Source organism: Centrocercus urophasianus, unplaced genomic scaffold (genome assembly GCF_019232065.1).
Source record: "Centrocercus urophasianus isolate 14NV4802_14NV808 unplaced genomic scaffold, USGS_Curo_1.0 seq_15, whole genome shotgun sequence".
In the NCBI taxonomy this organism is placed as follows: Eukaryota; Metazoa; Chordata; class Aves; order Galliformes; family Phasianidae; genus Centrocercus; species Centrocercus urophasianus.
This window is the reverse complement of record NW_024884697.1, coordinates 38,297,551-38,313,689: the sequence shown is the minus strand read 5'-3', so window position 1 is coordinate 38,313,689 and position 16,139 is coordinate 38,297,551. Positions and strand designations below refer to the sequence as shown.

At 37.3% G+C, this 16,139-nt stretch overlaps 1 protein-coding gene across 6 annotated transcripts in view; it reads left to right on the top strand.

Moving 5' to 3' along the window:
* The window catches only part of PPFIA2 (PTPRF interacting protein alpha 2), a 284,143-nt gene that overhangs the window by 257,310 nt on the left and 10,694 nt on the right, over window positions 1-16,139 (top strand). For 2 of the 6 annotated variants that reach the window (XM_042815463.1, XM_042815459.1), the window contains 5 exons: window positions 501-509; window positions 7,506-7,587; window positions 10,703-10,903; window positions 13,690-13,719; window positions 15,377-15,552. In XM_042815463.1, coding sequence (XP_042671397.1) covers window positions 501-509; window positions 7,506-7,587; window positions 10,703-10,903; window positions 13,690-13,719; window positions 15,377-15,552 — 498 coding nt within the window. The remainder of the gene's footprint in view (window positions 1-500; window positions 510-7,505; window positions 7,588-10,702; window positions 10,904-13,689; window positions 13,720-15,376; window positions 15,553-16,139) is intronic. The other 4 variants (XM_042815464.1, XM_042815462.1, XM_042815460.1 and 1 more) reach the window with 3 other exon arrangements.

Sequence of the window (16,139 nt, the reverse complement as noted above, 5' to 3'; positions counted from 1 at the left end):
ATTCCGGCATATAGTTTTCTTTTTACGATGGCAATTAGAGGATGTTGAAGAAATTTTATTATCGATGCATCCTGGTTTCTCGTACAGGTACTGTTATCAATTATATTGGCAAAAATAGGTTACCTAGAGGGAAAAACACTCAAACCAGAATGAAATTATTCCAAACAGAGCAGCAAACTTTAAGTTAAAAATCTACTCCACATTAACCATATTTACAGATCTTTGGTACAAATATGTTTTGCAGATGCACTTTGCTGAGTTGATACCTAATAAATAACCAACATCAGTTTAATAAAAATCTCATTTTGAAAAATGCGTCTGTTCTTCAAAAGAACACATAATTTTTTAAAATATTCAGAGACCATTTAGAAAGATTTTGGTAATTGTAATACTGCTATTATTATTTTGTCTATCATATGGTTTCTTTATGAACTACTGTATATTCATTAACATTTATGTACTTTTTTTTTTCCATTCATCTCTCTTCATCTCATGAAAAGCATATCTGGGTAAGTTAAAACACCATGGCTGCTGAACATATTCATTTTCAGCACCATGTTTGTATTCTATATTTTGTTCTTATTTCTTCTTTTTCTCTTCTGTGTTCTTTTTCCTTTTTTTTTTAATTTTTATTTTTCTTCTGTTACTCCTGTATAACAATATCATGCAGAAAAATGACCCAAATGAAACTTTTCAAAGTATTGAAAGCACACAGAAATTTAGGACTTGTTCCTGCAAGGCTGAACATAATGAAGAAACTATTTGTAAGTAACTGCTGTAGAAGTTCTTAAACACATTTTGGGCAATCTCAAGCCCAGAATTATAAAGACATTTAAAGTTTAAGTCAGTGGAAAAATCACAACAGAAATGGCCCAAAATACTAAAGACATTTATTCATATATATTTTGCTATACTAAATCCCGGAGGACTCAAACTCCCAAACACTTAAGTAAGTAATCCAGAAAACATTCTTTTTTCCTTTTTAAACCCTCATGCTATATAGCAGTACAGTAATATTTCATTTTGCATATGCTCTTACTTTCTTTTTCACCAGTTTTTTTTTAAGTTTTTTTTTTTTTTTAATTGTTACCCTTATATCAAGTTTAAAATTTCTAACTCCTCTTTTATCTACCATACGAATGTTATTTCTTCTTGAATTACTTGCAGAGCTTAGGGAGAAAATTTCTTGCATTCAAACAATGTTTCAGCTCTCACTTCCTGAAGGCTGGAAAGACAGAAAAGCTTGAAGGGAGCAGGGTTTACCACATTAACTTAGAATGTATGATTATGAAATGGCTTCGTAAAATTAGACTTGGTAAGATTTAATCAACCTGGGAATTCCAGGCATCTCTAATTTAGAGCACTACATATAAGATTGCAAGGTTATACATTGTGCAAGTCTGTTTATTTCACAAGTGTTTTATTTTTTTCATAGTCACTCTCTGTAGGTCTAATTTTCAGGGCATAAATTAAGCATTCCTAGATATGTATCCATTAGCTTAATGTATGCCTTCAGTTAAAGAATGTCCCCCCTTAGCTTGCAAAGGCTTATTATGTACACATGAATGGAACAATAAGAGTTAAATCTACTTTCCTAATCTGTATTGTATTGCGCTAAACTTAAAATTGAATTTCTTCATTTTATAAATTTAAAACCTTCTATTTGTTAGTAGCTTCTTGATTCAGGCCTGTTTTCATCTCTCAGTCATTCTTTGCTGAAAACTTCTTAAAAGTTTACTTTACAAAAACTTTTGTAAAGATGGAAATTGAATTTTGCCCATCATTTTGCCCTCCTATTATGCGCAATGTCAAAAAGGAGGAAGAATGAGAAACGAGTTCAACTGATTTAAAAGTCAGGGTCCCTGATAGCCCAAGTTGCATCCAAATTTTACTCAGTGTTTAACTACTGTAGTCTTTAGAAGTCAGATGCATCTTTTCTGATTAAATTAAATCGGTATTATACAGCAATATCATGTCTGAGTCTTTTATTTTTTTTTCCCCTACTTCATTGTTTAAAAATATTTATAGCCCTGCAGGAAGAATGTAGATAAAAAACTTATTTGCCTTAGACATTTAATGCAATTATTAATTTATGTAAGTGCCATTATTAATTTATATAAGTACAGCTAATCTCAACCAGTTTATTTTGTCATCTGATGACACTACCCTCATGATTCTGGTCTCTTACAAATATTTAGGAAAAGGCAGTACAAAAGATAAAACTTAAATCTTCATTTCAATTCATTAGAAATCTTCTGTCCTAAATTTTGGTGTTCTTGAATGCGAGTAGATTAGCTATGGCAATGCTGTACAAATGAGAGACAGATGTGTTTAATCTTACCTTGAAATTATAGAATTACTAAGGCAAACAGTATATCTTGTGTGCATTTATCTTCTAGAAAACAGTTTTTTAGTATTTGGATGTAAACTAAATATTTCAGTATTTCTGATAATAATAACACTGATGGTAGCAATGATAACAGTAATAAGAGAGTCTGCAAGGCAAACTCTTCCACTTGTCTTTTTGGGAAAGCATTTTAAAATTAAAATAAAAGTTCATTTTATGGGATCCAAATCACCCATTGGCCAAAATTTCTAGATAAATTCTGCTTCTATTTTACTATCGTTATTTGGTCTTGATTTCACTGTGCCTCGTTTTCAGTTTATCTCACATTTATGCTTACATTTTAACTGAGTCATTATAATATGCATAATATAACATTCCTGAAGACTCTTCTTGTGAACTTACTAGAACTTTCACAGTAAGTGCTATTACTTGCAAAAATAAGAAGGTCTGTGTTGAAATACTTTTTATATTCAAGTTTCTTCATGACAGCGTTAGGGTCCAGTTTCTGTAATATATGGAGTGTTTGGATTATACATGTCCAAAATTTTAGGCTGTTATTTCTTGTTTTGCCTCATGGTGAGAAGCTCCATCTTCATGAAGAAAATTGAATGTCATTGAATGACATGCTTTAAATCAAGATTTTCTTAACTTCCCACACAAATTCTATTTGAAGAACAGTCTTATTTTTAATAAAGTTCCTTGAGTTTTATGTGATGAGTTGGTAAGGGCTTCTGATACGGAACTAAAATTACCCCTGTGTAATGGAGGAATATATGAGAAATAGAAAATGTCAAGAATAACATAATTCTGGTCTTATAATTTTTCCCTTCTCTGCATCTGTGTACCCTTCATGTCCAGAGGGATGTTGCAGCATTCATAGTCCTCATGACATAAAACAGTTATGCGCTACATTATGTGGTATGTAGTTGTTCCTGGTGCGCATAAGAGTGATGCTAAAGAAAATGGGTCAACATAAAAGTATTAAGAAGTAATTCTGGAGAGAATTAAATCAGTGCTGGGAAAGCAAGTCCACTTGTCTGCCGCATAACTCTGCAACACAATGTGGCATTTTTCTTTTCTGGCTTGTAAAAAAAAAAAGAGAGAGAGAAAGAGAGAGAACAGACCACATTCTGAGGCACTCAAAAAACAGATGAATATAAGCATCTCTCAAATTTTGGGAAAATGCTACGTAGTCAATGTTCATGTAATTTCCTTACTTTGCAAAACATGACTTGGGGTAACAATGCATTTTTTTTTTAAGTAGCATATTGCTGTTAATTCCACAGTGGAAAAGGATTTTATTCTTGAACAATAATAATGTTATATTGAAAAATATGGCATTAATTTGGAATTCATTCCAGTAGAAGTGAGTGGTTTAAAGCCTTATCTGCCAAATAATACTATTTCTAGTAATGCTTAATTAATGTCAATTCTCCCTTATCAACTTGTTTTCATATGGTGCCAAAAAACTAAATGTGTATGGAAATAATTACATTTTAATTCCTTACCTCCTTACCAGTACAAAGTGGACACACTGTAAGATGTAGTACTTTATTGTCAGCTTTAGGAGAATATCCCTACATTCCCCTGCAAAGCATTTTCAACATTAGAGAAACTGTACCATGCTATTCGCTGTCTCTAATCTTTGTATTTGTAGTGAAAGGAAGGAGGAGTGACAAGCTTATGTAGTTTATTTCTCCTCCTCCTGTGATCAGTTGTCTGGTTTTGTAAGGAGAATAGCACTACAGTTGCCACAGTCGTATCTGGATACCTTCTCTTTTTTTTGGCTCAGGAAGCTACTGACTAACCTGAAAGCACTTCATTTCATTCTGTCTGTTCTAAAATACTCAGATTCTGTTCTAAAATAAGCAGATTACCCGATTCGTTTTTCTTAGGATTTGTACTATAGGTCAAAGCAATACATGTTTTTTCCTACATGTAATTTGCAATTTATTTTGGTAGAACTGAATTCCAAGAACTTCCTATATTACTTCATATCCAAAGACAATTTGCTATGACTGACAACTAAAGAATATCTCTCTTAGTCAAGAGATGGAAACTCCTAGTTCTGATTTAGAAATTGTAGGTTCAGGTGATGCAGAACTCCTGATTTATATGAACAAATAGTCAAAGCACACTGTTTTTAAAAGAGTAAAATATAATTTAAATGATCTTTAATATTGGAGAGGCATTTAAATGAAACATCCTAGGGAAGGAAATGAAAGTTTGAAGCATGAAATTATTTTCAAGGGAAAGAAATATTACAAAAAATCCTTTTAGTATTCCACATAAATAAGTGAGGCTCAGGCCTAATGATGACTGTATTCCCTGTGCATGGCTGAGAAGAGAATTTGAGCTTTACACTAGATGTATTTTCAAACCAAAGCTCTTTTTTCCTACAAGCCAATCTTTGAATTATATGTTTATCATACTGTAGTCTTTAGCTATAGCATAGTGTCTTATTTCTGTTCCCATTTTCTTCAGGCAGAATCAATAACTGCAGCTATATTTTCCTTTAGCTGAGTGAGCCAGACTGCCTCTGAAGTAGAAGTGCTTTCCCACTCATGAAGGGTGCATTGAGTAGTGTTCGGCGTACAAAACAAGCCTCAGGCCAACTCCGATGCTGCAAAGTCACAGGAAGCTCCCTAGAAATACTTAAATTATGGTTCCAATATAAGGAAGGTAACTTTTTTCATGGACATGAGAACTTAAAGAGACAAGGCACCTTCTGCAGCGCCTCAGTTCCTGAGGCCACACAGGGATTTAACACCAAATTAAAGGATAAGCCACAAGTTCTTCCTGAACCTCATTTCCTTGGAGACCGTATGCTGTTGCCGTCCTGCTCTGAGCAGAAGACTCTCACGAATAAGTGGCCAGTGGCCCTCAAAATCATTATTTCCATCTTATTTATTTATTGTGATAGCCAGCTCACTTCTTTCAGATGTGATGGGTAAAGAGAAATACCCCAGATAAGGAAAAATCTAGAATCAGGTTCTTCTGATGGTGGTGATTCCAAGAGACTTTAGGCCAGAGAGAAGGAGCTGCACCCTGGGCTTGGGCTGGCTTTAGAGAAGGACAAATTCCTGTGGGGATCTGTAGGATCTGTGTTTTGCCCTGTGATACTGAACCCAGACAGATGAGGAGGGGGTAGCTTCAAAGACTTGGCTCTCCCTGAGGACAGCTATGCCAGCTAGCAATCCTGCTGGCCCCAGGAGATCTGCCATCTCCTTGGGGTGTTGAGGGATAGCCAGGCTAGATCGCAAGCACCCTGCAAAGATATCTCTCGGGGAAAGCTGAACCCAAATTCCCCATCTGCGGATATCTGAGATGTGGTTGTTTGCTGATAGTGGCCATACCTCAGCTCTGCTTTACTAAGCAACGAGTATATGCCTCTATTGGCCCACACTGCTGGTCTTCCTGGGAGTATGGGACTCTCCAGCTATTGAAGGTATAACGTCACATTTGGGTGCCCAAGTAGCAAGTCTTTCTCATCTTACAGAGGACTGTGCCATCGTAGGAAGCAAGGGTAGCTCTTCAGTGTCTTTGGACAGCCAGGTGGCAGTGGATCAGCTAAAGAGCTGTGCTGCAAAAGATGTGTAGGAGGAGAAGCTAAATAAGCTTCAGTAAAGCTGTCAAGAATCTGTACTATTGTACATTACCACAGCAGCAACAAAGAAACTAAAGCAACTGTCTTTCTATTAATGCTGAGAGTGAGGGATTTAAACGCATTTGCAAAATTGCTGTTTGAGTTCCATGTTTTTACTAAAGCCAAATTGTCTCAATCTAGCCCCTTAGCAGTGCAAAAATCCCCAAAGCAACACTCCTTGTAAGATCATTCAATTGCTTTTATCTGCTGTGATTTTGCAGTACATATACTTGAAAGGCTGCTTAGGCAGTGAAGAATTGCCGTGGGATAACTGAACCACAAAGGCTGTAGTAATAACAGAGGACAAAGCTGGAGCTATAATTCCAAGATTTCCTTGTTGGGTGGGAATGTAAGCAAATTTTAATACTCCATTAGCATAGTCTCTATCTAATTTTGTTCTCACCACACCTTATTGCTGAGAGCATTCTTTTGTGTTTTGCTCAGTAGGAAACTGCTGAGAATATGTTGTTAAATATCAGGAAATAGAAACAACTTACAGAAGGACCACTTCTGCTATGCCACCACCACAAAGGGACTTTTATTCATGCTGCCTAATACAACGGTGCTCAGTTAGACGCCTGGTCAAGTAGTTGAACACATTGAATATAGAACATTTTCCTGACAGTGTGGCTGACAGACCTATACTTTACAAAATATTTAACACTACTGTATTAGAAGTGCATTTTAAGCTTTGGGAGTGGTACTTTTGCCACAGTTTTTTATATACATTCATTGCAGTCCAAAGAAGCTGCAGAGGCAGTAGTTGGATTGGTATCTGTTCAGTTCTGTAAAAGTATATCCATAGGTATGTATAAAATTGAGAAAGCAAATTCTATAATCATGAAAACGTGTACCTCAGTAAACCACATGGATTTTCTTTGTGTGTAAACAAGACAAAAACTAATAATGTGCAACTACAAAATATTTAACCAACTCTTTATTAAACATGGATGGCTTATTTAAGATGCAGAACATTGTATTCCATTCCATTCTTGTATTCCAGAGGCCACAAAATTGTACATGGCCAGTACAACAAGGTTTTGTGTTTCAAACACAAAGAATCCACAGATTCTGCTGCATTACATCCAGTCTTAGCTAAGATCTGAAAGCTGGCCATTTGGGCACATTTCGAGTAATGACCAGACCACAGCTAAACTAGGCTCAGGAGGAATCCCAGAATTTTCCCAGTTTCCCAATGTCTTCTATTGTCTGAGAATAGAGAATACCCCAATTCTTTATTGCTTCAGATCAGTACACATAGAAACTTTTTGTATGTTAGGTGACAAAATGGACAAAGGACATCAAAATTCACTAAGGAAAAAAAAGTTAGGAATAGAATAAGGAATATGTTCAAGCAAGAGAAGGAGCTATGATGTTCATTGTGAATTCTGTGCCTTTTCTATGCCTGTCATTGTGCTTCACTGTTGTTACCCTTAATGATGAGGCACGGTTGCATCTGTATTGTCTTTATACACAGATCTGCATATTTAACAGCTTTTGATTCATTTTTAGACATGAACTTCTGGAAGAAGCTCGGAGAAAGGGTTTGCCCTTTGCCCAGTGGGATGGGCCTACGGTGGTCGCCTGGCTGGAAGTAAGCACTTCTCACACTGGTGGGCCACTTCTTTACCTAGATATCATTCCAAACAGAAGGAATTGTTTATTATTCACTTTCACCTGAAATGTGGGAGATGCAGATTGAAATCCTTATGACAGGCACTTCCTTCATCTCCACCATCAGTTGAGGTGCTGAGGGCTATCCTTTATTTCGAGGGTGTATATGAATGGAATTTGGAATACATCAAGAGAAAATTCTTCAGCAGAAGTCTCTACCAATTTTGACAAAAATCAATTTTAGTTTTAGGTGAAAGAACTACTTGAAAAACACCTACCCAGACCTTGGGGGAACATGAAGGCAGAATGTCAGGATGTTCTCATACATTATAGACAATCACTTCTATGTGGCGCCAGCTCTGTGCAGAGACAAGCTCTTTGTTGGCTAAAGCTGTAGCATCTGTTCTTTGTCTGCACCGAGTGTCTCCATGTATTCCCAACTATTCTCATGTCTGATCATCAGAAATAATCTGCAGAACTTTTCCCTGCAACTAGAAAAAATAGCCCCACTTCAAAGCTTTGACAGAAGCATGTTCAGGGAATAAGTAAGGAGTGAGGAATGAAAGAAGATGACATCTACAAAACTTCCACTTCACATTTTATTTGAAGATTCTTAATGAAAAAGGATGAAATGAAAACCACAGAAAGGCTGTTCAAGCATTCAGACATAACCTTGGAAAATGGGATGATATCTTTCTTCCAGAAAAACAAACTGCTATCAAGGAACATTTGTTAATTTGGCTGGCAAATGACTTTTCTGGGAAGTATGACAGTTGTGTAGCCAGATTTATATCAGTCAGAAATATTCACTATTACAGTGACAACTGTAATACTACAATTACTGGTAAGGTGCACAGCAAAGGTCTAAGCATTTCCAAGTACTGAAAACAGTTTGTCCCTTAAAGTCCTCCACTGTGATGTAAAATGTGGGGATATTTCTGGCAATTTAAGTTCTGATTTTTTTTTTTTTAATTTTTTGCCTTGATTCTTAGCTGTGAAAGTGATGCTTCCCAATGCCTCAGAGAGATGTTTTAAAGAAAAATTGATGTCTCTGAATTTCTGGGGAAACGTAATGAGAGTAGCACAGGAAAGCTCATGCAAAAGGTTATGTTGCAGTATCCAGTGCAAACTGTGTCCTGATGATAAAAATAAATGAGGCAGAAGTGTTGGATTTATTCAGTGAGCATCAGTGCATTCAGCCATCAGATAGACACTGTGTGCATTCCATACTCTCCTGGGGAAAATGTAATGTGTGACCCTGGGAATACAAACTGAAATTAATATCAAAGGAGCCAAAGGGCCAATTTGAAGTAGTGGATGTGATTGCAGTTGTGATATGTCCAAGCTTTTCAGGGCTCAACTTCTCAGCATTAGCATTTATTCTGGTCATTTGTAGGTAGCACAGACATAGCTGAGATATATTTTAAGAACTGTGACTTTTCTTAACTAAAGAAAAGTGTATCAGTCTTGAACTGTGGATTCACTGCCTATGTGTGAATTCTATACTGTAAATGTATCCTATTTTTAGGGACTGTTCTCATCCACCTTCATTTTCTGATAGGGACAGCTGTTTGTTAAAAAACTAGTTTACCTAATGAGCAGCAAACACAGGAATCTGTTTCTGCAGAGTGAATAACTCCCAGTGTTCATACATCTCTGCTTTTCAAGCGCAAATATGAAAAAGAAATAATTAAATGGAAGTCAAATTAAATGGAAGTATTAAATATATTTTAAGTCTATATGTAGTTTCCACATGGGTCTTTGTTTAAGTGCAACTGTATATCACAGAATCACAGAATGTCAGGGATTGAAAGGGACCTCAAAAGATCATCTAGTCCAATCCCCCTGCCGGAGCAGGAACATCTAGACCTAGTCATACAGAATCTATGTAAATCTTGTTTTCATTTTTTATTTTCAAGAAGCTTTTTATGTCATTGCAACTAAACTGAGATTAGATCATATTTTCCAGGTTCAGACTAGAATATTCACTATTTTGCTGCACAGCAGAAATCTCACATTACACTACGTGCTTCCCAGTGCCAGTGGCAAGAACTACGTTCTAAAAAAATCCAAAATGTCACCTAGAGTTAAGTACCTAGATATCTTTGTTTTCCATTGCGCTATCCTCAGAATCTCAGTGGTTATGGCATTTGCTGCCTACATGTGCTTTTCACACTTTATAGTATAATGTATTTCACGCCACGACAAAAACTTCCAATGTGTATGTAGCCCTACTATGGAATTACCTCTTTTGGGAGCAAAGATGTGTAGACACTGATAGTCATATCAGTGAGGAAGCTCAGAAGACATGGCAGAATTTGTACTGAGTACGTTCCAAGAGTGCTAGAGATGGAAAGCACCTCTTAGAAGAAAGGACCAGGATGCTGTGCCACTTTGAAACACAGGGCTGCTGCTGACCTAGGCTAATAAGTCTCCTAAGCAGAGAAACCTGAAGTGGCAGTTACTTATCTTCTGAATCCATGGTGATGTAGTTGTGCTCACATCTCACTGTAACTTTTTTACCAGTCTTTCCAGTCAGGTTACTACCACACCAGCTTATTCCTAGATTTGCAGTATGCGCAGCTCTCACTAGGTTGGTTATGTGTACTGTGCTTGTTTCTATAAAGAAAATACAAGTGGCAAATGATAAAAGTGCCCCATAAGTATACCATAGGGACTAACATGGAAAGAGAATGAAAACCAGATTAGGACAAAATGGTAAAAATAACTTAAATGATTCCTATTTGTTTCTTTTCTGTGCATGATAAGACTATGAAACTACCAGTGATGCTGACTCGTGCCACAATTTGCTTGAGAGCACAGGAAAGAAGTAGCCCAGATGATGAAGCTCTAAAAAATAATCCAAAGGATTCCTTTGCTTTAAATGTCTGGCTACAATAGAAGCAATAAAGAGTTCCTGTGAAGTCATGGCAATTTCAGTGCTTTTGAAACAATTTCATTTTAATAAAGGCTATGATAATTATATTCATTTGTGTGAATTACTAAGCTTATTCAGGTTGATAGGTGCCTCAGTGATTAATTTCATCTGAAAAATGAAGTGGTGCTTGGAACAAATGTGTGCTTTGTCTCAACAGCTCTGGCTGGGAATGCCAGCTTGGTATGTGGCCGCCTGCCGTGCCAATGTGAAGAGTGGAGCCATCATGTCTGCTTTATCTGACACCGAGATTCAAAGAGAAATTGGAATCAGCAATCCTCTTCATCGCCTAAAACTCCGATTAGCAATCCAGGAGATGGTATCACTCACAAGCCCATCGGCACCTCCAACATCTAGAACAGTGAGTTCTGTTCAGATAACTTCTTTCCCACTTCATTCTGCAGGAGATTGCAGAAAGGCTTTGGTAGTAGCAGAGTGACTCTGATAACCCACGATTCCCACTCAATATGAACAGTCTTATGGAGAAGCATTTGTTCATCATTCACTTGATTATTGATCACTGATATATTTACCTTATTTGTAATTTTACTTGTAGGTTTGCCCTTCTGTTCCTTCAGGTGAACTATCCCAGCCAAATCAGATTGTCTTTTTGTGTTGTTTACCATTTTTATCATTTGTGGAGTTTTGTAATGCAGGAGGGAGAAGGGGTTGTTTAGGAATATAGCTCTTCTGAATCTTGTTCCCTTTCCCCTTTTTGTACCCTTTCTAATGATTTACGATCTGATTTGGCTGCTTGAAGGTACCTCATGCTTTTAGGAGAAGCAGTGATTAGAGGCGTAGAAGGCAGAAGTGGAACACATGGGAAGGAAAGAAGTAGAGATAAAATAAGTCTGAAAGGAAAGGGGGGAATATATTAAAAAGAGCCTGAAAGTGCATTGGGGGAGAGCAAAAATGTTTGTGCTGTAGATAAAAGACATTTTTTAAAATGGAAAATGGAGAAAAACAGGCCAAATGGATGAGGAGAAAAAGAAAGAAGGCAATGAGAGGGGAGTTACATGCTGAAAGGCTGATGGTGATGGCTATGAAGAAGGCAACAGAGACTGAAACAACAAAAAAACTCCTGAACAAGTTAAAAAGTAAGGTTTGATTGAATGGGAAACGTGGCATAGAAGTGAAAGACAAAGACTACTGCTTACATAGTGCGGCCTGGACTTCTGATGATATTAATAATGTTAATAATTGTCTTTTGTAATTTCTAATTTCATGGAATTCATGAAGCATCTTTTGGTAGAAATTAGAATTGAGATACCTTGGAGGGATTTAGTAATTTATCCAGAACCATTGAGGTATGTAAGCAGTTGAGATATGGGACAAAAGGACCCAAATGTTCCCATTGGTTGGCCTTTCACCTTTGCACTGCTAAGAGGCTTTCAAAAATTATAATTCCCCATCTGATACTTCCTCCCCACAGAAAAACCTAACCATGGTAATGTCACAAATTATAATGTGAGTATATATTACAGACACAATACAGTGTTGAATTACTAAAAATACATTTCCTATCAAAATCTATTTTGGATATTTTTGATTTCAAAGCACAAGAGGATTGTCACTTAGGAAATAAGAAAACAACACATTCAAGCTAGTAGCTTGGGAATAATTTGCTCTTGACTTCTCCTTATGTAACTGGCAGCAAAATGCTGCACTGCCCTCAACTGCGCATTTCTGAATCCCAAATCTTTCTGCTTCCCCTCTTCTTCAGGAAAGGAGTTAATTTACTGCAGCCCCCAAAAAAGCACAGTATATTCCACCTTGTGTGCACAGCAGGCTTCCCACCCATTTCCTGCATCATCTCATTGTCCTTGCAAGAATCTAAATGAAAACAGGTCAAAGAGGAAAACAGCAGTCTTACAAGCGTATTCTCTTGACATTTTAGTTTTGGAAATGTGGGGGAAGCAATCATTATTTAGATTACAATATGAGCTTGTGATGTGTGCAGAATATTTAGTCTGGAAAGTCTTTGAGAAATGAAGCTTACCTACAGATAAATCCATGACCTAAAGGTTGTATTTGCTACTTGCGTGTGAAATGCAGCTTTAATTCTTCTCTCCTTTGCGGCTGTGCTCATCCATCAGTGCTAGCTGAAACATTCCATCACATCTGTTTGGACTCCTCTAACAAAGAAACAAACCAAATTGTCTCAAGTTGTCTCTAACTGCCGCTCGGTAGAGGCAAGATGATGGTTGTGCTGATGGTGATGCTATACGCTGTTAACTTACAGTGGTGCTGCCTTTCTTCTTTACCACTGCTTACCTAATGTGGATCCCTCCTGCCTCCCTGCGGGCCCTGCTCGTAGCCCTCAGGCAATGTTTGGGTGACCCATGAAGAAATGGAAAATCTTGCTGCTCCAGCTAAAACGGTTAGTCCTTCCCTTTGCATGTAAGCATTACTGCAGTGCTCAAAGCAGCTTCTGTAGGCTGCTTCCAAGCATGCCAGTAGAAAGAGCAATTCTGTTGTTTCTCAGCAAAAGAAATTTCAAACGGTGTTGTAATCACAAAGATTGTGCAAGCCTAAAAGTTGAAGTTCTACATTGTTTTTTTTCTCTGCCAACTTGAAACTTCACTCAATGAAATAATGAAATAGCTGAATGTTGTTGGTAAAAATAAACTTAGTGACACTCAATGGACCAGAGGAAGAGTTCATCCTGTTTGAGTGGTCAACCAGAACAATATATTTTTGCCATAAAATTGCTGTGTGAAAAGCGCTGTTCAGTCTATTCAGAAGAACACAGATTTTATTGTGAACATTACAAGATCTAACTAGAAACAAATAATTGCATTTTTAACACCCAGTTTTGGAGAGGAAATGACTGTATTTTGATCATGAATCATAGAAAGTATTTGAGATAATGATGTAGAGTTTCACTAAACTGTAAAGATTTTGTATCTTGAACACAGGTAGATTTGCCCTGCTAAAATTTTATGGCTATAATCTTCGTAAATCCTTCTGGTAGCTCATCCCAAGGCATTGAAAGTAACTTGAGTTTAGAAATTTTAACAGTACATTTTTCAGATATGTTTTTAATCATAGTAAGATTGCCATTTGCATGAAAGCCACATCTGCTTTTTAACTCATTTTTATTGTCTTTTTACCTGCTTTACTAATTGCTTCCTGTTGATAACACAGAAAGAGTCTGAAGAAGGCAGCTGGGCCCAGGTATGACCTTTTTGCATGATTTTTTTTGAATGTAGGGTTAACAATAATGTAATTAACGCATTATCAATAGTCAAAGAGAATGGTATTGTGACAGTATCTCAAAGACTGAATTGTAATTTGCACATGCTATAATTCTTCATTAAAAAAAAAAAATTCTTCTTCAGACAGGTTTGCTAGGGAATGCACAAACAGATGCGTATGTAAATATTTTTCTTAAAAGGAAATGCTGTGAGGTATACAAAACAATGATTCGAAGGGCATCAACACAGTCCTTTATTTTACATGCCCATTACTAATATGATTTGTTAATATCCCAAGGATGATAAAGAATTAAAGCATTCAAATAAGTAGCAGCAAATTATGAATGCTGATAGTTTGATAGCCCAAAATATCCTATGGAATTTGGACATTTGGGATACCTCAAATGCTAGCAGAAAGCATTTACCAGTCATTTCAATGGAGTAGGCTGTGTCCTTGCATTCAGCTTGGAGGATTTTTGTTCTCTGAATATAGAATCATAGAATATAGAATCACTGAATCATAGAATCACTGAATGGTTTGGGTGGGAAGGGATCTTTAAGATCACCAAGTTCCAACCCCCCACAGTGGGAAGGGACACCTCCTTCTGGACCAGGCTGCTCCTGGCCTTGAATGCTTCCAGGGAGGAGCATCCACAGCCTCACTGGGCAACCTGTTCCAGTGTCTCACCACTCTCTCGGTAAAGAATTTCTTCCTGCCATCTACTCTAAATCTACTCTCTTCCAGTTTAAAACCACTTCCCCTTGTCCTGTAGCTCCGTGCCCTTATAAAAAGTTTGAAAAATTGATCTGTTTTGCATCTTAATTATGCAAACCATATAAAAAATAGTACCACATGCAGGTATTTGTTTCAGATACTTTTTCCTCACCCTCTTGAAATCTTAGCTGCACAACGTAGTAGCTTCATGTCTCATCTCTATGAGAAATCTGGCTTGCTCACATTTTAAAAGTTGAGCTTACGAGGCACTTATGTTTAAGATGGTGACAGCTGAAAATATCGTATTTTGTCACCTGCTGAAGACCACTCATGTAAGCTTGGCTGACAAATGAAATTAACATTTAGTCTCGGGAGTAATAATGAATTGCAGAAATGAGAAAAGCCATTAGCTCCTACTGGGGAAATCACAGCCTCCTCCCCCCACCGACACAGAGCGACACAACTGCAGTTGGTTCCTTGCAGCCATGTTTGTGTTACCAAGCATTATGCAGGATCTGCCTAGCATATGTATTCCAGAAGTTGAATGGACAGCCTGTAAGACCATGAAGCAAACGCATTTGGACTGTGTGATGTACTGGCATGCATTTAAAAGACAAAATGGAAACTATTACTTTGTGTTCTAACAGTTGTTTACATTTTGCACAGATAGCAAACAAGATTAAAAATGCTAAGTATTGCTATTGGTAACAGAGTAGCTGACAACTCCGAATTATGAAATGTCAAAATAATGAAAACAGTGCATGTTTTTCCTTTAGACTGATTTTCTAAGCTAAGAAGTCTTGCTAGAACCAAACATAGTATGTCAATATAGTCTTCAGTCTGTGGTGCAACCCAGAACAAACTTATGGAAATAAACCCCCCCCCCCCCCCCCCCTTTTCTTTTTTACTGATTTTTCTTTAGACCCTGGCCTATGGTGACATGAACCACGAGTGGATAGGTAATGAATGGCTGCCCAGCCTGGGCTTACCTCAGTACCGCAGTTACTTCATGGAGTGCCTGGTCGATGCGAGGATGTTGGATCATCTGACGAAGAAAGATCTGCGTGTGCACTTGAAAATGGTGGACAGCTTCCATCGGTATGTCTGCACATGCAAGGCCTCTCGTGTCAGATGCAGCACTCAGTGCTGCTCAGAGCAACAGTGCTTGCTATTTGTAGTTCTGGCCTGGAAAACCTCATGGAGGAGTTTGTGCCGAGTGTCAAAAAACATGAGCAGAGAGACTGACTCCTTCAGTAAGAGCAACTGCATCACAATGCTGTCTCATAACTGAGATACTGGTACAGATAATTTCATAATAAGCAGGGAACCATTAATGTATAAACAAAGCCATTAATAACAGAAAAACAAATAGTTAATCTATTAAATGGCCTTAAATTATCAGAAGATGTTGAACTAAGATTGGGAGTCCTGAGTCTTTGTAATAATGAAAAGCTATTGTGTGCAGCACATGAAATCTGCTCACAGAGCAAGCACATTGGCAGTTACTTGGGTTATCTAGGGACACAGTCAGGAAGCTAAATTGGAAATATGGAAATAAAGGCTTTTGACTTCAGGAGAAATGATGTCTATGTGGCAAGAAGTGGATTTTGTTAAATTTGCTATCTGACACTTCTTTTTGAGGACTGATTTGACAAAACACTTAATTGGTCTCCCAAGGCCTGGCC